The sequence below is a fragment of the Silurus aristotelis genome, assembly GCF_946808225.1.
Source record: "Silurus aristotelis genome assembly, chromosome: 16".
Taxonomy (NCBI): Eukaryota; Metazoa; Chordata; class Actinopteri; order Siluriformes; family Siluridae; genus Silurus; species Silurus aristotelis.
The window spans coordinates 24107669-24130291 of NC_139589.1; the positions used below are offsets into that span (position 1 = coordinate 24107669).

Below are 22623 nucleotides of genomic sequence, written 5' to 3' on the forward strand. Positions count from 1 at the left end.
TTGGTAAAATGGAACGATTTGAATGATTAGGAAATTAATAAAAATCTTCACAGACACAATTTTCTAACGAGGTGTTTTTTTTGTCATCAGCAGGACTTTTCTGTCTCCACGTTCATGTTCGCAGAGTGTATAAGCAGAGACTCACTGTTTAAAGCCCTCTTGCACGCGTACGGATGTTCAGAGCGACACAGGTGAGTCTTCCACTTCCCGTAATTATCTCCTGACTTGATGAGACCAGCGCACAGGCCGTTCTGCTTATCGCTGTTTAACACAACACAACATTAAACAACACACACTTTATAAACAGCACTCACCTTTGGTGTGCAGTGGGTAAGTGAGTGTAGAAATGTGTGTGTGTGTGTTTGTGTGTGTGTGTGTGTATGATTGTAGTTCGAGACTTGAGTCAGGTTGTACCTACAAGTCAATGTTTCTTTTCTCTATAATGTTTGTGTTTCCATGTTGTAACAATATCACATTTTTCTGTAATAATTGAATTATTTCTCTGTAGATCAGGTCGCTCATCATAGAATTCTGCACCTCGCTCCTCTTATAGACATCTGACCTCTGTTCCCCGCAATGCAGCCACGTTACTTGCTTTCCACCTTCCTAGGTTCTCCACTGGGTTCCTGCAGCTTCTTCATCAGATTTAAAACACGCCTTCACACCTACATTACCAATATCAGACCAGCACTCATCTCCCATACAGCTCTTATCTCACCCTGAACCGCACCATGCATCCTCTATCCTCAACCACTGCTTGCTTGGTCCCACCATTTCTCAGGGTCCAAGAAAGACATGCTTCCAGACTCTTCCCTGTTCTTTCACCGAGGTGGTGGACAAAACTTCTACTTGATGTTCTACCTGAGTTCCATCTAAAGACCGACCTCTGGACAATCGTGTGTCTGCCAAATACCATAACTGTAACTCTAATGTAAATCTTGCAGACACATTGATCTTTCAGTGCATCCTTCTTTCTATCTTATCATAAATGTATTCGGTTGATAAAGTAGTTGCAGATAATTATGACGTTCTTCCTTACGTGAGATCAGGCTGCTGGTTGGCCCATTGTGTGTAGCTGGAGGTAGCTGCATCGGACCAACTGAACTTGGTGCTGTTTTCCTCGACTTGACATGATATTGTGGTGCATTTCTGCAAAAGAATCACCTCGCATCAAAGACTGTTGTTTTTTTGTGTGAAAAGAATGAAAAAAAAAAAATTCCCATGAGGTCAGTTTATATCATTAATATCATCACATGTACTCTACTGTAGAAGAGAAGAACTGTGCAAAATGATCAATCACAAGAATCTCACACACTCCTTATGTTAAGGAGATCCTCACCAGGGTGGAGTAGCCAATCCACAGGTCGTAATAGGTCGGGTCCAGACCTAGGACGTACTGGTTTTCTTCTGCCGATTCGATGGACACCAGATCGGCTCCTTCCTTTAAACACTCGCTCCGGGCCGAGTTCCAGCTCTTCTTCAGAGTGTGGTGTAGTTTGTAGCAGTTAGAACCAAACTGTTCCCACTGGTTGGCCGTGTCACACAACACAGGAGGGTTCGCTATAAAAACAGAAATAAATGAACAATATGGACGGATGGAGCTCTGACATTAAAACACCTTTAAAGTGGTCAAGCATTGAATTAAAATCAAACCTGAAAATGTTTTATATAATAATTGTTATAAACATTTACATGAACAGTTTCCAACTTCCTATAAACCTGGCATGCTAGATATGATCAATGAGTTAATTTTTATTTATTTGTTTGTTTGTTTATGCATTTGTTTATACTTTCAGTTGTCTGGCATAGACAAACAAAGGCATCTGTTGAGATTTTTTTTTCTGTTAAACTGCATTAAATATTGGCACCACAGGTTTAATTTGATTAAAGTTTTCATTAAAGGCTATAACAAAACAAGATCGTTTTTTGTTTTGCTATCAAGTTTATCTGGTGACAAACATAAAGATTTATCTCTGACACTGGAGACTCCTTCCATAAATGCTTAACATCTCCTTAAAGAAAATATCTCCATAAAAAAAATAAAAAAATTAAACATGGCCTTTGAATAACAGTTAAAAAAGAAAATCAAACAAATTGATAGATAGATAGATAGATAGATAGATAGATAGATAGATAGATAGATAGATAGATAGATAGATAGATAGATAGATAGATAGATAGATAGATAGATAGATAGATAGATAGATAGATAGATAGATAGATAGATAGATAGATAGATGCTATACTAATTCAATATTAATTAGCTTGCTAATCTGAATGTTAGCTATAATTTCTGTTAGCTACAGTATGTTAACTATGTTTGTTGAGTTAAATGTAAAATATTTGCTAAGGTAGTTACTTAGTATTAATGCTAAGTCTTTAATTGAAATTAGTTTCAAGTACCTAAGTATAACGCTCGCAAGGCAGTCAGGACATTATCTTGTTGAGTTAAATACTGCCTAGAGATTTGGGTTAAACATCATCTAGATTTAAATACTGGTTGGATTGTTAGCTAGTTAGTAAACTAGCTGTGGAAACCTTAAATCAACACCTTTAACGGTGTTAGAAGCGTAACGTACGGTTGTCTCGTTTGCATATGTATTGCCGCTGGGCTGTGCAGTGCTCATCGTTCCAACGGCCGTTGCTGTTCCCATCTGCTTGTGCACAGTCCTCGTTGTCGTCATAGTTATCTGGCTGCCCGGGCCTCCAGTATCTATAAACGTCAGCAAATTTTACATTACATTTAAAATTTTATTTCACAATTCAGCAAGCTTTTAGCATTGCTCTAGCTTAGCATTTACATTTGCCATGACAAGTTTTACACTCAAAACTCAGTGAACAGTTTATAAACTCAACAATTTGGTTCCTTTACAGCACAGCACTGTTTATTACTTAAATCTGACCGCACTTGTTTACATTTGTTAGTATTTCTATAATTAGCCACAAGTTCACTGGAACTCGTTGACCAATCCCAAGGTTAATAATAAAATCTGATGTTATGTAACAAAGAAAATGAATCGAACTTCCATTTCAAACATTCCACAACATCATATATAACCATATACAAATAAAAATGTAGATGCATTGGAGTATTAACAGTAGCTGCAGCTTGTTATTCACAAGTGATTGTTGCAAAGTGCTGAAACTGGAGACTCCTTCCATAAATAATACATTGATTATATTACAAAAAAGCTTCACCATACAAACCCTGTATTCTATGTTGTTATTTTAGAGAAAAAAAAGTCTCAGGACGAGTGCAGATAGACAGATACGTACTCTAGATATGGGTAATAAATGCTGCCATCGCTCCACTCCCAGTTCCCCTCAGAGGCGATATCGTTCAGGCCGATCCAGAATATAGAGTGGCCAAGCTGCGTACTGACCCACGTCTACAGGAAAACGGGAACACCAGTAAATGTTTAATTTAATTACACTTTAAATACTTTTTCTTTGTACAGGGTCTATTTTTATTTATATTTCTAAATTATTCAAATTTTATATACACTTTATTTCATTATAGCTGAGGTAATCATTTGTTAGTTTGATGACCAGCATGTATATTGATGTTTTTATGAAATTCAACAGATATTTCACTAAGTCACTAAGTAGAATGTCCATATTTGCTAAGGTAAACAGATCTTATTTCACTTAGTTAAACGTTAATTCAGTATCTGAGATCAATATCAGATTATCTGAGGTAAATGTAGCATAATAGCTAAGTTAAAGATGAATTCGCTTTCTGAATTAAACAGATATTCAGCTGAGGAAACCCTCACTGAATTGAACAATAATTAGCTATCCGAGTTAAGAACATTGTGTGTTAGCTGAGGTAAATGTAGTGTGTTAGCTGAGGTAAATGTAGCATATTACCTGTTGTGTAATAGATGATTTTAGGGTTAATTAGCTTTCTGATTTATACAGATAAATACTGTTTTGTTAGATACATTAAAGTTGAAATATTTATCTATTTCAAATAAATGTTTATCTGAGGTCAATTAAGCCTATAAGCTTGGTTGAGGTGAATGTACAGTAGTGTATTAGCTGAGGTAAATTTAGTGTATTAATTTAGGTAAAATGTAGTGTATTAATTAAGGTAAATTTAGTGTATTAATTGAGGTAAATTTAGTGTATTAATTGAGGTAAATTTAGTGTATTAATTGAGGTAAATTTAGTGTATTAATTGAGGTAAATTTAGTGTATTAATTGAGGTTAATGTAGTGTATTAATTGAGGTAAATTTAGTGTATTAATTGAGGTAAAATGTATTGTATTAATTAAGGTAAATTTAGTGTATTAATTGAGGTTAATGTAGTGTATTAATTTAGGCAAATTTAGTGTATTAATTGAGGTTAATGTAGTGTATTAATTTAGGTAAATTTAGTGTATTAATTGAGGTTAATGTAGTGTATTAATTTAGGCAAATTTAGTGTATTAATTGAGGTTAATGTAGTGTATTAATTTAGGCAAATTTAGTGTATTAATTGAGGTTAATGTAGTGTATTAATTTAGGTAAATTTAGTGTATTAATTGAGGTTAATGTAGTGTATTAATTTAGGCAAATTTAGTGTATTAATTGAGGTTAATGTAGTGTATTAATTTAGGCAAATTTAGTGTATTAATTTAGGTAAAATGTAGTGTATTAATTAAGGTAAATTTAGTGTATTAATTGAGGTAAATTTAGTGTATTAATTTAGGTAAATTTAGTGTATTAATTGAGGTAAATTTAGTGTATTAATTTAGGTAAATTTAGTGTATTAATTGAGGTTAATGTAGTGTATTAATTGAAGTAAATTTAGTGTATTAATTGAGGTTAATGTAGTGTATTAATTGAGGTAAATTTAGTGTATTAATTGAGGTTAATGTAGTGTATTAATTTAGGTAAATTTAGTGTATTAATTGAGGTTAATGTAGTGTATTAATTTAGGTAAATTTAGTGTATTAATTGAGGTTAATGTAGTGTATTAATTGAGGTTAATGTAGTGTATTAATTGAGGTAAATTTAGTGTATTAATTTAGGTAAAATGTAGTGTATTAATTAAGGTAAATTTAGTGTATTAATTGAGGTAAATTTAGTGTATTAATTTAGGTAAATTTAGTGTATTAATTGAGGTTAATGTAGTGTATTAATTGAGGTAAATTTAGTGTATTAATTGAGGTTAATGTAGTGTATTAATTGAGGTAAATTTAGTGTATTAATTGAGGTTAATGTAGTGTATTAATTGAGGTAAATTTAGTGTATTAATTGAGGTTAATGTAGTGTATTAATTGAGGTTAATGTAGTGTATTAATTGAGGTAAATTTAGTGTATTAATTGAGGTTAATGTAGTGTATTAATTGAGGTAAATTTAGTGTATTAATTGAGGTAAATTTAGTGTATTAATTGAGGTTAATGTAGTGTATTAATTGAGGTAAATTTAGTGTATTAATTGAGGTTAATGTAGTGTATTAATTAAGGTTAATGTAGTGTATTAATTGAGGTAAATTTAGTGTATTAATTGAGGTTAATGTAGTGTATTAATTAAGGTACATTTAGTGTATTAATTGAGGTTAATGTAGTGTATTAATTGAGGTAAATTTAGTGTATTAATTGAGGTTAATGTAGTGTATTAATTGAGGTAAATTTAGTGTATTAATTGAGGTTAATGTAGTGTATTAATTGAGGTTAATGTAGTGTATTAATTTAGGTAAATTTAGTGTATTAATTGAGGTTAATGTAGTGTATTAATTGAGGTAAATTTAGTGTATTAATTGAGGTTAATGTAGTGTATTAATTAAGGTAAATTTAGTGTATTAATTGAGGTTAATGTAGTGTATTAATTTAGGTAAATTTAGTGTATTAATTAAGGTTAATGTAGTGTATTAATTTAGGTAAATTTAGTGTATTAATTAAGGTTAATGTAGTGTATTAATTGAGGTAAATTTAGTGTATTAATTGAGGTTAATGTAGTGTATTAATTGAGGTAAATTTAGTGTATTAATTGAGGTTAATGTAGTGTATTAATTGAGGTAAATTTAGTGTATTAATTGAGGTAAATGTAGTGTATTAATTGAGGTAAATTTAGTGTATTAATTGAGGTTAATGTAGTGTATTAATTGAGGTAAATTTAGTGTATTAATTTAGGTAAATTTAGTGTATTAATTGAGGTTAATGTAGTGTATTAATTGAGGTAAATTTAGTGTATTAATTGAGGTTAATGTAGTGTATTAATTGAGGTTAATGTAGTGTATTAATTGAGGTTAATGTAGTGTATTAATTGAGGTAAATTTAGTGTATTAATTAAGGTTAATGTAGTGTATTAATTGAGGTAAATTTAGTGTATTAATTGAGGTTAATGTAGTGTAATAATTGAGGTAAATTTAGTGTATTAATTGAGGTTAATGTAGTGTATTAATTGAGGTAAATTTAGTGTATTAATTAAGTTTAATGTAGTATATTAGATGAGGTAAAGGTTAATTAGCTGCTGGGGTTAAACAGATGTTTGTGTGACATAAATTAAGATTATGAGTTAAAGGTTAATTAGCTGTGAGTTAAAAATCAGATGTATATCTGAGGTAAATGTAGCTTCTTAGCAGGTTTAAAGGTTTAAACGTTATCTGATATAAACAGATGATTAGCTGAAGTGAATGTATCTAATAAGCTTATTTACAGTTAATTATATGTGAGGTACACATTAGATGTTTAGCTGAGGTAAATGTAGCTGATGGCTGAGGTATATGTATATTAGCTATTATTATTTGTAATGTGACTATTAGTGACTTTACTGTGTTAAAAAGTAAATAGTTAGCTGTGGTAAATATATGTGTTGTTAGCTTGCTTAAACCTTAGGTCGTTTGGTGATTTTTTAATTAAATGTGCTAAAAGTTAAATCCTGTAATTAACTGAGGTAAATGTAATCTGTCTAATATATTTTTAGATCATGATGTATGACTTTATTAGAGCACCTTAACAGATGTAATTTATTTTTGATACAAAACCTTCAGGATATATTGGGAATAAAAAGAAACACTATGCATTTGCAAAGTATGACTTTCTTACCCTCTCATGAAGGTTCATGATGCTCATCAGATGACTTCCTTTGTGCGCACATGCCTCCAGAGCCTCATGCCATGTCTTCTTTTCAGTGGAGAAATGGTAGCACCTGTCCTCGTATTCCCTCCATCCTTCCTCACAATCTCCCAGCACTGAGATAGAGGGAGGGAGGGAGAGAGAGAGAGAGAGAAAGAGAGAGAGAGAGAGAGAGAGAGAGAGAGAGAGAGAGAGAGAGAGAGAGGCAGGCAGACAGACAGACAGACAGACAGACAGACAGACAGACAGACAGACAGACAGACAGACAGATAGATAGATAGATAGATAGATAGATAGATAGATAGATAGATAGATAGATAGATAGATAGATAGATAGATAGATAGAATGTTGATACAATGTTGGTAAGTTTAATTGCTAGAGTTAAATGCTGAATGCTATAATTAAATGTCAGCTAGTTAGTTAGCTGTTAGAAACAAGTTTTAGATAGTTAGTTGAGAATTAGCTGGTACTTGATGTTGTTTGCTTTGTTTAATAAAAAAATATTCTAAAGAAATTGTTCTCAGGATGTAATAGAACTTACTACCAACAACAAGCTGATTTTTACACTTATTGATACACTTTGAAAGGCCACCCAAGACATTTTCGAAGCAGATACATGTTCATCATAAAAGTCCCATGACGCCGGCTGAAGTCATATGATATAAGAATCCAAATGGCAGCCGCAATAATACAGCATTGCTAATGTTTGACACGACTTGCTTAATCTGTTTGCAGAGACTGACTGTAAAAATAAAAATCACATGGATCACAAATGAAGAGGTAAAGATAAGAATCCTGGTGATGAATAGAGACAAATACAGTTATGTAGGATGTTGTAGGGTGTTTATAAACAAAAATTATCATTAGTATGTGAATATAGCATGTGAAACAGGGAAATAGCTAATGTAATAGAAATCTGCTGGGATTTGTTTTAACATTCTTACATTTTGTCTATTTTTTTATTATTACATTTTGTTTAGAAATTGTAAAAAGAGAAAGGGAAATCGCGGGTAAACTACCTCAAACGTTTTGTCATTTATTAGAAAAGAATTCAAGTGTGTGAGAGTAAAGAGTGTTCTGAATATTATTTTAAAAAGATCTTTTACATAATGGTAATCGGCTGATATATTAAAATAATTATACTTCAATTGCTAATGTAATCTAATTAGGAAGCTGCACATAAAATTGATTTTTTCCAAATAGCATTATTGTATTACATTTTTATTTCTCAGGTCATAAAAAAAAAAAAAACCAATAATAATAATAGGATCCAAACAGAAAAAGGTGCAGTGATTATATATTATATTATTATATACTTTTCTGTTTAATATTAAACTTTAAATTGTTCAATTAAAAAAAAGTCCCAAATTGTTTAACATTAAACCCACAAAAATGTGATTCTTGAATAGAAATCCGTTCGAAGAAATAAAAAAATGAAGACAAATTCAAAATGTATTTATATAATATTATATTATGTTTTGCTTCAGGAATGCATCTTTATTAACATTATTTATACATAAACTAAAAAAGCGATACTTACCAGAATGAATGAGACCAAACACTGTGATGAAGAGCAAGATCATTCTTTGCTCTTTTTCACTCAATGTTGCAGTAAATAAAAAATTTGTCTACACACAAAAAAAATCTCCCAGACTAAATATAATTTGTGTAACTTCCAGTCCCAGTGTTCAAATAAATTCTAGGTAAAATTCACAATCAACATTAAATGTTTTGCCCCATTTCTGTAAAAGAACAATTCTTTTTAACCGCAATTCCCTGAGAGTGTGCACCAGCCGTCACTCTCCTCAGCTCTGAGCATCTTCAAGTGTTACAGCGTCTTTTCAGCTTCATCCCAAAGTCCAAAGATGAAGCAGTAAAACCAACATGGCCGCCTGACAATGCCAGAGACTGAGATATAGACTTACTTTATTTGTCAGATTAATTCAGCAGTTGAGCATTAAAGTGTAGAAAATTTAGGTGTTTTCAGTATTTTTTTTTTATATTATTATTATTATTAAGTTGCAAAATACACAATAAAACAATAAAAAGGTGAGGATTATAGTCTATTATATACTTTTATCTGGTGTAGGTGTTTATCAAAAAATGTGCAGTGATTATATATACTTTTCAACTGTTAAAATCGAAAGAAAATCCCAAATTGCTTATAGAGTAAATAACAATTTTTTTTTTTAAGTTTTACACATTTTCATTAAAAGTAAAAAGGTATATTATTTACACTAAAATATTTTTTCCAAAGAACACTATTGTAAGTAATAAAGTTTTTAAAACTAAAGTCGACTTAATCTAACTTTACTAACTTTACAACTTCAAGTTTGACATTTTTAAAGTAGTTTAAGTAGATGAACGTTGTAGGCGAGTCACGCTGTAGTTACATAATGCAAAACATTCAACCTGCATGGTACAAATTAATTATTGAAAGACTATAAAATTAGTTGGATTTATGTTTTACTTTTGTGTGTGTGTGTGTGTGTGTGTGTGTGTGTGTGTGTGTATATATATATATATATATATATACAGTACAGACCAAAAGTTTGGCCACACCTTCTCATTCAAAGAGTTTTCTTTATTTTCATGACTATGAAAATTGTAGAGTCACACTGAAGGCATCAAGGGCTATTTGACCAAGAAGGAGAGTGATGGGGTGCTGCACCAGATGACCTGGCCTCCACAGTCACCGGACCTGAACCCAATCGAGATGGTTTAGGGGTGAGCTGGACCGCAGAGTGAAGGCAAAAGGGCCAACAAGTGCCAAGCATCTCTCGGGGAACTCCTTCAAGACTGTTGGAAGACCATTTCAGGTGACTACCTCTTGAAGCTCATCAAGAGAATGCCAAGAGTGTGCAAAGCAGTAATCAAAGCAAAAGGTGGCTACTTTGAAGAACCTAGAATATGACATTTTTCAGTTGTTTCACACTTTTTTGTTATGTATATAATTCCATATATAATTCCACATGTGTTAATTCATAGTTTCATAGTCATGAAAATAAAGAAAACTCTTTGAATGAGAAGGTGTGTCCAAACTTTTGGTCTGTACTATATATATATATATATAAAAAAATATGTGCATGTGTAGGCATAGTTTTGTTAGTAGTAGTAGTTTGACTTTACCCACAAAGTCCATTTAATTTTCCCCCTTTTACTAGAACAAAATATTACTGGTTCATTGAAATTGTATAATTGTTTTTTTTTCTTAGAAAAAAAAAAGAAAAGAAAAAAATCATTCTTTGTTTGTTGACTCTGCTTCGTCATGTTTACTGAAATAAAACCCACTTTACTCTTGGGTACGACTCATCAAAGTCCAAATGCACAGTTTTCATCAACTTTATAACACTATAAAATGTCATAGAATAACAAACCAGCTTTCAATGTTTCAACTGTTTTATAGCGAATTTTTGCTGCAAAATTCCAGACACACCAATAAAAGGTTTAAAATGAAGGTTAATTAACAACAAAAAAATCATTTAATAAATGATCAAATTGGTCAAATATAAATCATGCAATCCTGATGGGCTCTTATATAATTATTCTAATGTGTTTGTTATAAAACACAGACATTCAAAATAGAAAGTTTGTTTGGAACAAAAAAGAAAAATGATAAATGTTCTGTCCCAGCAAAAGTGAACTTCTGTTGACCCTGAATGATTTATCTCAAATTTGGGGTAACCATGGAACATCAACAGTTCTTTTTTTCTAACATTGCAAATCTACAACATTCATAATGAACTCTCCTGTACAATATCAGGAGAATTTCTTTGGTTCTGGCCGGTCAGATGCTTGTTTAGTCCCTCGACATCATAAAATTGGACTACTGCATCTACCTCATGGCAGGTCTTTTCAGTCTCCAGGAATGCCTTTAAAAGACATTTAACCTCTGCACCTGAACCAGAATCCAGCCTTCCTTTTTTCTCCCATACCACCATACTGATACACTCCTTCCACTGGCTTCCTGTAGCTTATGCATCAGATTTAAAACACTCATGCTCACCTCCAAAACCAAAAATGATCACCCATCTTTCTCACAGCTCTTATCTCCACACTGGACCCTGCACTCTCCATCCTCTACCACTGCTTAACATGCCATTCTCCCATCAGATTCATGAGGAATGGTTTTAAGGTATCAGTTGTGTCTTGTCAAGAGTTTGTTTGTGACATTGCTTGCCTTCTTAGTGTGCTTCAGACTATCAGTTCTCTTCTCCATATTATGGCAAGAAACTCAATTTTGTAAAGAGAAACCAAGGTCAACCATTAGAAATGAAGGTCAGTCAATCCAAAAAAATCTCTTTAAAATTTTCTAAACCATCAAAAGCTCTGATGAAACATGCAGGCCATCCCAGGAAAGGAACAGCAAGAGCTACCTCTGCTGCAGAGGATAAGTTTATTAGAATTATCACAGCATTCTGCAGTGACATGCCGTCCCATCTAGTTTGCACTTAGCGGGACCATCACTTGTTTTCAAACAGGACAATGACCCAAACACACCTGTAGTTTATGAGTTACTTGTTCAAGAAAGAGAGTGATAGAGTGCTGCATCAGATGACCTGACCTCCACAATCCACAACAATGTGCGTTTCCTCACCTCTCATATCTTGAAATATCTCTGTTTTGCCTCTAGCACTATCGTGTACACAGTTACATAAGTAGAGTATATAGTGTATAGAGCGTATAAGTAGAGCGTTCAGGTTTAGAAAAGTAAGTGGTGAATATGAGGCTTATTACACGGTCACACACCTTCCTGACCTTTGTCCTGTTATTGCTACACAAATGATACAGATCGAAGTCTACGTGTCAAATGTGTGGTAAAATGTCAATTAAAATGTTGGCTACACTAAAGAAACAGCACTGATACTTTTTCTAAGTGGTCTACAGGCTGTATAATGTTAGTTAGCATTGGTTTAGAAATGTAACTCACTATCAATGCAGTCTTTAGCGTATTTAGTGAACGTGTATAGCAGGGGTCTCCAATTTTTTCCAGAAAGGGCCAGTGTGGGTGCAGGTTTTCATTCCAACCAATTAATGGTCACACCTGATAGTCATTGAAAATGAAGATCATTAGATTTGAACAGGTAGAATTTGGTGTGGACTTGCTTGGTTGGAATAAAAACCTGCACCCACACTGGCCCTTTCTGGAAAAGATTGGAGACCCCTGGTGTATAGCTTCTGGCAGCAATTAAGGAGGCCAAACACATTCATTCCTCCGTGTTGTGGGAACAGAGGAAGACTTTAACAGTAAATGAGTGACATTGTGGAATGCGATGTGGAAAAAGAAGCATATAGGAATCTATTGGTCAGGCGTAGACAAGCGTTTTTCTATATAGTGTATTTTATTAACTAGATAATATCATATATATATATATATATATATATATATATAATAGATTGTAACATTTTAATTTTGAGCTGATTTTTCACAAAAAACTCAACACAAAGTTCTGTTTTTTTTTTTATTTCAATATTTCTTATAGCTTTATTTGAATAATACAAACCGACAGATTGAGAGCAAGAAGTTAAACAAAAATACAGTGCGAGTACAGTACCTTACTGAAAACAGGAAGTACCAGTGTACAGAAAATGACAACGATTTACTACAACAGCTCCCACATTCACACACCGAGTCGGCGTCAGAGTCACACTTCCCAAACCAGATCCCAAGAGGTTTCTATCCAAAATCGTGAAATGTGAATCGTCTGATTAAATGCATTAATGATGATAATAATGTCTAAATCTGAGCGTGAAAACTGCAGAAATTCATCAAACGGGTCAAAATTCAGCTTCTGGAACTGATTTGGGGAGTTCAGACTCGTTTTTAAGAATCAGTCATATTTCCTTTCAGTCTAATACAAAAGGCTGCGAGGGCTCGTCACGCTTTATGGCAGTTTGTAAACAACGTCGTAGGGATATACGATTCTGTGTGCTTGGAAAACGCGGAAATAAATATGAACGCGCAGCTCCTTCGCAGAGGATAAAAAGGATAAATGTGCTATAGAATTAGAAAAAGAAAAAAAAAGGCAAACGACACGATTCGGTAAACAAACTTTTTTTTGGAAAATGAACAACAAAAAAAAAGATATTGTTAATAGCACACATAAATAAATACATAAATCATTCCATAAAAGCGCAGGCGTAAATCTGTGTAGATAAATCTTTATAAATAGAGAGTTACAAACCTAAAAAACTATAAGATACGGGAGACAATAAAGATTCTATTTGCACAGTTTACACACGATAAGCAGAATTAGCATTATAAACAAACAAACAAACAACCAACAGATTGATGTCTATTCGTTTGTTCATCTCTCAGTCAAAAAAAAAAAAAAAGCATTGTTTTTCAGCTAGGAGCGCTAGTGCACAATAAAACCCAGTCACAGATACGGATCGGGACTGTTAGATTAGAATGGTTCTGCGTAGGTCCTTCTCGAAGCGCGAGCAAGATCGCCACCTGGATGTCGGTGTCAGTAGCTAGTTAGATCGCTCGAGTTTACTTGGCTTTGCTTCGTTTTAACGGGATCTTGTGATGAAGCAGCAATGGTTAGATACACTACTAGTTAGAGAGCTACTTTTAACCGAAGGCAGCGTTTGTCATTACATCATCATCATCATCATCATCATCACGACTTTCGATTCTCGTATGAAATAAAAATGTAAATACAGATTGTGTAGCGCAAACTACCTGCTGTGTGTTCTTTTTTATATGTATATTATTATCGAAGCTTCATTATGAAGACTATATAAACTATGATATGAGGAAGATTTCATCCACGATGAGAGGAAATGTGCCAGTGTGTGTTTTTTTTACAATGTAGATTGTGTGCAAGTGTTCAAACACTGTTGTGTTAGTGTATGTGGAGTGTGTACTGTGAGCTTGGAGTGTGTGTGTGTGTGTGTGTGTGTGTGTGTGTGTGTGTGTGTGTGTGTGTGTGTGTGTGTTTCTCAGTACTCTCGCTACATGCAGTCTGCCACATTGCTCGAACCCTGACCCACGTCTCGAATTTGACTGATGTGTGTGGCGCAGACGGCCACGCCCGCTCCAGCCCTGCAGTGAGACACCGAGCCCACCAACTCCCACCTACACAGACACACACACGTGAGAAAACCACATATGCAACAATTAAGCAAAATATAGACAGACAGACAGACAGACAGACAGACAGACAGACAGACAGAGAGACAGACAGACAGACAGACAGACAGACAGACAGACAGACAGACAGACAGACAGACAGACAAGCAGATGGAGGACAGACAGCTGAAGAGATGGACAGAAAAATGTGGCAGAGAAACAAAGATTGGAAGGCAGTCAGACAATCAGATAGGAAGAAAAAAAAGGGGGCAGACAAAGAGGAAAATATATGGATTAATGAATGGATGGATGGATGGATGGATGGATGGATGGATGGATGGATGGATGGATGGATGAAGGAGTTGGGTAAATGGATTGATAGATGGGAGTAGGGTGGATGGATTGATGGATGGATGAATGGATGGACGGATAGATTGATGAATGGATGGATGGATAGATGGATGAATGAATGCATGGATGCTGTGTAATCAATGAGTAAATGAGTGTTAGCATGACGGATGTGTGATGGATGGAATGATAACTACAGATGGCTGATGTAGATGACTGTTTGGACAGACAGGAGAGCTGATATACATATGATAAATATATAATAGATAAACGGCGGGATAGACGGAGGGATAGACGGAAGGATAGACGAAGAGAAAACTGGTTACTGTTACGTTTCAAACCTCTGTGCGTCCCTCTCGCACGTCTCACCTGTTCATGCGCGGCTCGTACGCCTCCACCGTGTTCAGGTAGACGTTTCCGTTGTGCCCACCCACGGCAAAGACTCGCCCCATCACCGTGGCAACCCCGACTCCGCCCCTGGGCGTGGTTAGCTCAGCGACGTACTCCCAGCTGTTCATCCTGGGATCGAAGCGCTCTACTGAACTCAGTGGAGAGTTATCATCGAACCCACCTGAACACACGCGCGCACACACACACACACACACACACACACACACACACACATTTCTAATTAGAACTACACTTGTAATAAAAGATATCACATACAATTACCATATATATATATATATTGTGTTGGTGTTTAGTATGCTTTATCTCACTCACACACACACTACATTTTTTGTTTGAATAATTTTTTGTCTATAAACAGTGTGTTAATCTTATTTTATCATCAGCATCCAGTTCTGACCCTAGCTAGCTCATTGCTGATTGTCCAAAGCTGAGGTATGTTCCCAAATCTGATACACACACACACACACACACACACACACACACACACCATAAAATGAATTAAATTTATTCACTTAATCAGTATTATAATACTAAGAATGACTTGCTGTATTAGTGTTAACAGAAAAGTAAATACTATAGATTTTCTAACATTTCTATTTAAATGATATTTATATTACATTTATTATGCACCAATTATAGAATAAAAGTTATAAAGCACCATTATATCGGCAGTTCCAATTCCAGAGTAGGAATAAGTTTACAGATCATATCAGTCCTGAGGTGTGTGTGTGTGTGTGTGTGTGTGTGTGTGTGTGTGTGTGTGTGTGTGTGTGTGTGTGTGTGTGTGTGTGTGTGTGTGTGTGCTTCTGTTCGAAAGATAAAGTAATTAATTTTACCACCTGCCTGCGCTAAAGGTCGACGTTTGGGTCTATAAACATCGCTGAGTCGTGATAATCCGCATGACAGCTCAGTCACTCATTCACAAACTCGCCTGTCTCACCTTTCGCTCTCTTGCTCTTATCGAAAGGTCAGCTGTTCTACGGTATAATCGGAATACGACGGACGTTAAAGGAGATTGAACCTCACGCTACTGACATAAAAAATAAAACGCGATATTTTTTAATCGGGGTTTCATCCAAAACGATATTTTACTAGGTGTGTTATTGTGCTGGTACCTTATATATAAAGTGTGGACAGGTGTCTCCTTAACCTTACGATATTTTTTATATCATAAGTGGTGGTCAGTTCACAGCAGTACCTTTTATGGGCATTTCTTCACTTTTTAGTTACATTTTTACACTTAATCAGCCAATTAGAATAATGAGATATTTTGGCTGTAAAATAAAAAAAAACAGAAGCTGCATCTGAAGTGGTATTTAGATATGAAATATATATATATATATATATATATATATATATATATATATATATATATATATATTAGTACACCCCCACCTCGTGTCCGGCTGGATTACTCCCTCCCTCGCGTACGGGCGTTTCCTTACCTACGACGTAGAGGCAGCCGTTCAGTTCGCTCACTCCGTTTCCCGCTCTCCTCTGCCCCATCTCGCGCACGTCGCTCCATTTGTTGAGGTGCGGGTCGAAGCGTTCGACGCTCGACAGGGACGCGACGCCGTCGTTCCCTCCCACGGCGTACACGTAGCTCTAAGGGCGGACGCAAACATGCAGTGAAAAATGATTGCCTATATATAAATCCAGGTAGAAAGAGTTAGAATCCCATCATGCTTTGCTCTCACCCCTAAAGCGACAGAGCCGACACCTCCTCGAGGGGTGTTCATGGGGGACACGGCGCTCCAGCGGTCCGCCTCGATGTCGTATCGCTCTACGTCGCTAAAGCAGGAGTTATCGTCCAGGCCTCCTATAGCGTAGATCGGACCTCCGAGTGTAGCCAGTGCGATGCCACGCCTACACACACACACACACACCAGTACAACAAAATGTAAGATCAAAGCCTCTGAAAGAAGAGAAAGAACCGGAGCTGTGTCTCGCACCTCTTTGTGTTCATGGAGGCCTTCATCATCCACTTGTTGGTGAACGGGTCGAACATCTCCATGTTCCCCAGGTGCTCGCTGCCGTCATGGCCGCCCACTGCGTACACCTTTCCTGTGGACGTTTCCGTTCAGATTTTTCTCCAATACTCTTTATTCATCTCTCTTTCCCTCTCTCAATCTAGTTCTTTCAATCCACATGTTTTACTTTCTCCATCTCCTGCTTTCTGCCCCCCAAGTCTCGTTCTCTCCAGCTTCCTGCCCGTGGGAAAAGCCTTTCCTTTTTTTTAATTAACATGGATTAATGCGATAATACAGTGTTTTAAAAAGACCCTGTGAACACGTTAATAATAAAACGTAACTTGAACAGACGAGCAGATGAGTCCAGAATACGTGCGCTTAACGTGTTTAATTAGAAAACTGCTAAGGAACAAGTTTAACGTGGTTTAATGTAATAACACAGTGTTTTAAAATACCAAACTGCTCGTCTGTACACAATTTACTATATTATTAATGTGTTTACTGAGTTTGGTGTTTTAAAGACGCTCTCTTATCGCATTAAGGAAGGTCCACTGCCCATCACTCTATTGCCTTCTCTTGCTTCGTCTCGATCCCTTTTTGATCCCTTTTTCCTGTCCATTTGTCTCTCTCTCAGTCTCTCTCTTTTTCTGTCCCCTTGTGTTTTTGTGTCTCTCCATTTTTCTCTCTCTCTCTATGACTATTCCCTTCTCTCTCTCTCTCTCTCCCTCCCTCCCTCCCTCCCTCCCTCCCTCCCTCCCTCCCTCCCTCCCTGGAGTGGGAGCTCAGTGATTAAGGTTGCTGGGTTACTGATCAGAAGGTTGGGGGTTCAAGCCCTGGTATCGCCAAGCTGCCACTCTTGGGCCCTTAAGCAAGGCCCTTAACCCTCTGTGCTCCAGGTGCACCGTATCATGGCTGACCCTGCGCTTTGACCCCAGATTCTGAGAAAGCTGTGATATACGAAGAACGAATTTCACTGTGCTGTAAAGTATATGTGACAAAGTCTATTCAATTCTATTCTATTCTCTCCGTTCCTCCCTCATTCTATCTCTCCCTGTGTGTTTGCTCGTTATCTCCTGGTCCTCACCTTCTACTGAGATGACTCCTACGTGCCTGCGCCTGCTGTTCATCTCGGGCCCGAAGAACCAGCTGTTCTTGCTGATGGAGTAGCACTCGATGCTGCGGAACGGATCTCCGGAACCTCCTCGTCCTCCCACGCAGAACAGCACACCTGCACGAGGTCAAAGGTCAACAGGAAGGCTTAGACCGCGAGCTGAAGTCCTGCAGAAACCTGGAGGCAGGCGTGCGTCAGCTCTGGTGTTCTGACCTGCGGTGTGTTTGCGGGGCGTGGTGCGGATCGAGTACTCGAAGTCCGGCACGCTCTTGTTGCTGAGGTGCAGGTGGTAGTTCCTGGCCTCGTCCAGCAGGTCCCTGCAGCTCAGATCCGCCTTGATCATGTCCTCTTTAGCCACGGTGCCTGTAAGGAAGCCCACGGGGAGCAGCGGGAGACGGACCTGCAGCACAACAACTCAATCCTTCGTATTTCGCAGGGTTCCTACAGATTTTTCATTTTGTACTTTTCCCAGACTCAAATCTACAAACTTCCCTAAAGATTTTTAAGACCATATTTAACATCTGAAATAGTGATCTTTAAATCCCAACTTTTATATGTGTTACATTACAATCTCTGAAGTTTTCCATGTGTTTAGTCACGCAGTAGGGGGCGCTGTACTGTCATAATGGGCCATTTTTGCAGACGATTGAAAATGAAAGGGTGGACGCGGAGCTTTTTTGGACAAAAACGTGGATTTTTAAATCAAAGCCTCTCTTTAAAAAAAAAAAATTTTTTTACAAATTCGTAATTTTATATTTTAGAAAACGAAATAAGGCAATAATATATAAACAATATTTGTCAATACTCAAATGCTATTGATGGTGTGTGTGTGTGTATATATATATATATATAAAATACACACACACACACCATCAATAGCACTGACATTACAGCAGCTATAAACAGTCAGTACTTTCCTCTCTCTCTCTCTCTCTCTCTCTCTCTCTCTCTCTGCCTTACTCTTTCTATATTTTGGGTATCTCCTAGTCTCTCCATCTTCCCATCTGTCTGTTTATCTTCCTTATTTCAACCTGGCTGTCCCTCTCTCTTTGTCTATCTGCTATCTTTTATCTCTCTCCTTGTCTCTCTGTCTCTCCCTCCCTCCTTCATGTTTCTTTCCCCCTGGTTGTATTAATGCAGATCGTGACCTGAGACATGATCTGATGGAGCCAGTGCTCGTGGTGCTGTGGATTGGCTTTGAGCCACTTGACGGCGGCTTCGTACACCTGCGTCTCGGAGTGGATGTTGAGATCGCTGGAGCCGAGCAGAGTCCTGAGGTGCTGCGGCGAGACGCGCGTGAAGTCGTCGCTGTCCAGCACCTGGCCGAAGTGCTCGCAGGCGTAGCGGTCGGCCATGTCCATCAGGTCCACGCGGTGGTGGCTCTCGGCGAAGGTGCGCACGGCGAGGCAGTTGGACGGGTGGAAGTGGGCCTTCATGTACTCGCAGCAGGCCCGTGCCACCAGCTCCACCTGCAGGATGCACGCGGCGTAGAGCAGCGGCTGGACGTTCTCCACCGTCAGGGTCAGGCGTGACGAGTAGGCGAAACGCACCAGGTCCTGGATGGCGTCACCGTCGAAGTCGCGGATCTCGATCAGCTCCTGCTTGGCTTCGGCCATGTCCGAGAGGAACATCGCCCGGAAGTACGGCACCACGCAGGCCAGCACCAGCTTGTGGCAGGGGATCAGCCTGGTGCCCACCTTCAGCCACGAGAAATTATAGGAATCAAAAACAATGGTCTCGATTAAAAACACATTCAAATATAATATATATATATATATATATATATATATATATATATATAAGATACCAGGGGTATAAAGTAGGGGAGTACTCATTGACTGAACAGTGTGATGCAGACGGTACCTTTAGCGTGACGTCACAGAGTTCTCCGTTCTCGTAGAACTGTCGTAGAGAGTTGTGGAACTCCTTCCAGGCTTCGTGAGCCTCAAAGACGAACGAGCCGTCCGCCGCGTACTCGCTCTCGGGCGACTGAGACGTGCACTTCGTCCTGAGCTTGTGCTGCTTTCCATTCTCTGCCGCCGTGTCACCCGGTGCCATGGTCACTCACACACACACACACACACACACACACACACACACACACACACACCTGCAAAGTAACGACAGAGGGAAAGTCTGAGGTAATATGCAAATAGTTCAGGAGACGCAACCAGACCGCTCACACACACACACACACACACACACACACAAGGAACCTGCTCTCCAGCTGCAAAAGTAATGACACCCGGTGACTTTCCATGAAGAGCGAACAGACTTAAGATGCGCTCGGTGCAGCCGTATATCTGACATCCGCAAACTTTTAGCGAAATGCGTTATTACTCCATCCACCTACACCCTCATTCTCCATCCCTTACTCACTCTCTCCTGCTCCCATTCCCCACTCTCTATCTCTCCCTCTCTCTTAATCTGACCCTCTATCTCTCAAACGGTCCCCCTCTCTCTTGCTCTCTCTCTCTCGTTCTCTTCCTTTATCACTACCTCTCACTTCTCTTCTTTCTCTCTCACTTCCTATTTTTCTCTCTCTCTCTCTCTCTCTCTCTCTCTCTCTTTCTCTCCCATACTCTGTCCTTCTCGATCCTTCTGACCCTCTCTTTCACTTTTGCCCAACTACTGCCACTTTTTCTCTCTATGTCCAACTCTCTCACTCCCTCGCTTTCTCTCACACCCTATATCACTATTTTTTTCTCCCCCCTCCCTTGTTCCCTCTCCCTTTCTCTCTCACGTTCTCAGTCTCTCCCATTTAGCTCCCCCTCAATCAATACCCACCCCATTTCTCTCTCTAACTCTTTTCCTCTCCCACATACTGTCTTTCTTCTTTACTTTCTCTCCTCTCTCTCCCATTCCCTATCACTCTCCCCCTTTATCACTTCTTCTCTCACTCTACTCCTCTCCCTCCCTCACCTTTTTCTTTCCTTGTCTCTCCCATTCCCACTCTTGCTGTCTTACTTTCTCTCCCTTCCTCTCCACCTTTATGATAACCTCTCTCATTCCCCTTGTTCCTCTCCCTTTCACTTCAAATCCCTTCCTCCCTCATTCTGTCTCTCTTCTTCACTCTCTCTCATTCCCTATCCCTCTTCAATTTTTCTCTGCATATCTCTCCCTCCCTCCAGTTTAATGAAACACATTTAAGATGAATCTGACAGTAAAGCCCGTGTTCTCTCGTTTCGTCCTGAACCGAGACGGATGAATAGACTCTGTAACACACTCACCTCATCAACATGCATTCAGCAGCGTGTGTGAAGGCCGGAGCCCATTTTCACAGCGAGACCCATCAAAGGCTCTTTGTTTCTCTCGCCAAGCTTCCGCTCACGGAGTGTGCACTCTCTCTCTCTCTCTTTCTTTCTCTTGTTTACCGCTGCACTCGTCCTCGTCCCTTCATCATCATCATCATGCTGCAAGTAACAGGAGAACAGAGTGACTGTTCCTGAAATTAATACCCTACAGGTTATTCTATCCGCCCGGGCCAACCTTTCAGCCGGACCGGCTCGCATCGAGGAAATAAAACACTCCAGATCAAAGATGATCACTTTCTTATAACAACACTTCGTCCCACAGTAACGACATACATTCATTAAATAACGCGCTGTGTACTTTTTGTCCGTTTACAGCTACATTTAACCTCGCATCCATACAACACGACTGGCTTCCTGTTCTCATTTTTGCCACAGCAGCTTCCTTCAGGTACCAGAGTGACCACAAAAACACAACACTTGCAGTTTTACCCCCTGACACTGGAGACTCCTTCCAAATAAATATATGGCGGCCTGATAACAAATCTCTCGATCAATAAATCAATGTTACATCCTTATAAGCTGGATCTACGATCACACACACACACACACACACACACACACACACACACGCACGCACGCACGCACGCACGCACACACACACACACGCACACACACACACACACACACGCACACGCACACGCACACAATCCAATCGAGCGTTACTGTGGAAACGATCCCTTACTAATTAATCAATTATTTAGGACCTATTGACCAATCAGAATCGAGAATACGAGGCTACATTAGAACGTGTTGAAAAAAAAAAGAAATTTAGAACCATTTTAACGCCTCGATCGAATAAATTAACGATTATTACTATTATTAATTACTTATTGTTTATTTAGTTCTATTACCAAATTAGCAAATAATAAACAAATAATATCTTAAATAAATAATGCAGATTATTTGCTCTCCTGACAACCGCGCGCTTCAAGATTATTAAAAGCCCATTATGTCAAAATAAATCTCTAAAATTAAACATCTAAAATAATAACAGTCTGTCCTCAGTCTATAGGATTAGCATTATTATTATTATTATTATCATCATTATTAGCATTGAAACCCCACTCACTCAGTGTGCACGAGACATTAACGTTCGTCCTCCACAAACCGGAAGCGGAAGCGCTTTTGACAAAAACAAAGCTTGTAGAAATAGAAAAATAATATAAATGCTGTTGATCAATAAAATAATTATATAACTGTATAATTCGCTGTTTTACCCAGAGGATAATGCAGGCGGGTTTTGACGACAAGGTTGTTGTCAGAGGCTCCTCCGCAAAGGACTCTGGGAAATGATGTCCAAACCCTACAAAATACCGGAAGTGCTT

At 37.8% G+C, this 22623-nt stretch overlaps 2 protein-coding genes across 3 annotated transcripts in view; both read right to left on the reverse strand.

The window, feature by feature from the left end:
- Positions 1-7407, reverse strand: part of LOC310739440 (uncharacterized protein) — a 30270-nt gene extending 22863 nt beyond the window's left edge. The window contains exons 1-6 of the mRNA XM_083565367.1: positions 7036-7407; positions 3277-3389; positions 2580-2713; positions 1340-1560; positions 1040-1149; positions 146-261 (exon numbers count right to left, since the gene is read on the reverse strand). Of these exons, the coding sequence (XP_083421493.1) occupies positions 146-261; positions 1040-1149; positions 1340-1560; positions 2580-2713; positions 3277-3389; positions 7036-7062 (721 nt within the window). The 5' untranslated portion in view covers positions 7063-7407. The remainder of the gene's footprint in view (positions 1-145; positions 262-1039; positions 1150-1339; positions 1561-2579; positions 2714-3276; positions 3390-7035) is intronic.
- Positions 7408-12515: 5108 nt separating this feature from the next.
- Positions 12516-22576, reverse strand: klhl8 (kelch-like family member 8). 2 transcript variants are annotated; one of them, XM_083563498.1, is made up of 11 exons: positions 22516-22576; positions 21212-21397; positions 19848-20067; positions 19133-19681; positions 18198-18384; positions 17958-18101; positions 16856-16967; positions 16601-16769; positions 16349-16508; positions 14862-15063; positions 12516-14150 (listed from the first exon to the last, which is right to left on the reverse strand). In XM_083563498.1, the coding sequence occupies exons 3-11, from the start codon at positions 20040-20042 to the stop codon at positions 14027-14029; spliced, it is 1842 nt and encodes a 613-aa protein (XP_083419624.1). In that variant the 5' UTR covers positions 20043-20067; positions 21212-21397; positions 22516-22576; the 3' UTR covers positions 12516-14026. The 2 variants fall into 2 exon arrangements, with proteins under 2 accessions (XP_083419624.1, XP_083419625.1); XM_083563499.1 differs by lacking the exons at positions 21212-21397; positions 22516-22576 and having other exon boundaries at positions 19211-19681; positions 19848-20094.
- Between the last annotated feature and the right edge of the window lie 47 nt (positions 22577-22623).

Excerpts from the sequence above, each read along its gene's own strand:
- klhl8 (XM_083563498.1), bottom strand. The coding sequence starts at position 20,042 with ATGGCACCGGGTGACACGGCGGCAGAGAATGGAAAGCAGCACAAGCTC. Across the intron at positions 18,385-19,132 it reads TCCATCAGATCATGTCTCAG|GTCCGTCTCCCGCTGCTCCC; the intron begins GTCACGATCTGC and ends GTTGTGCTGCAG. Across the intron at positions 16,968-17,957 it reads AGGAGTCATCTCAGTAGAAG|GAAAGGTGTACGCAGTGGGC; the intron begins GTGAGGACCAGG and ends AAACGTCCACAG.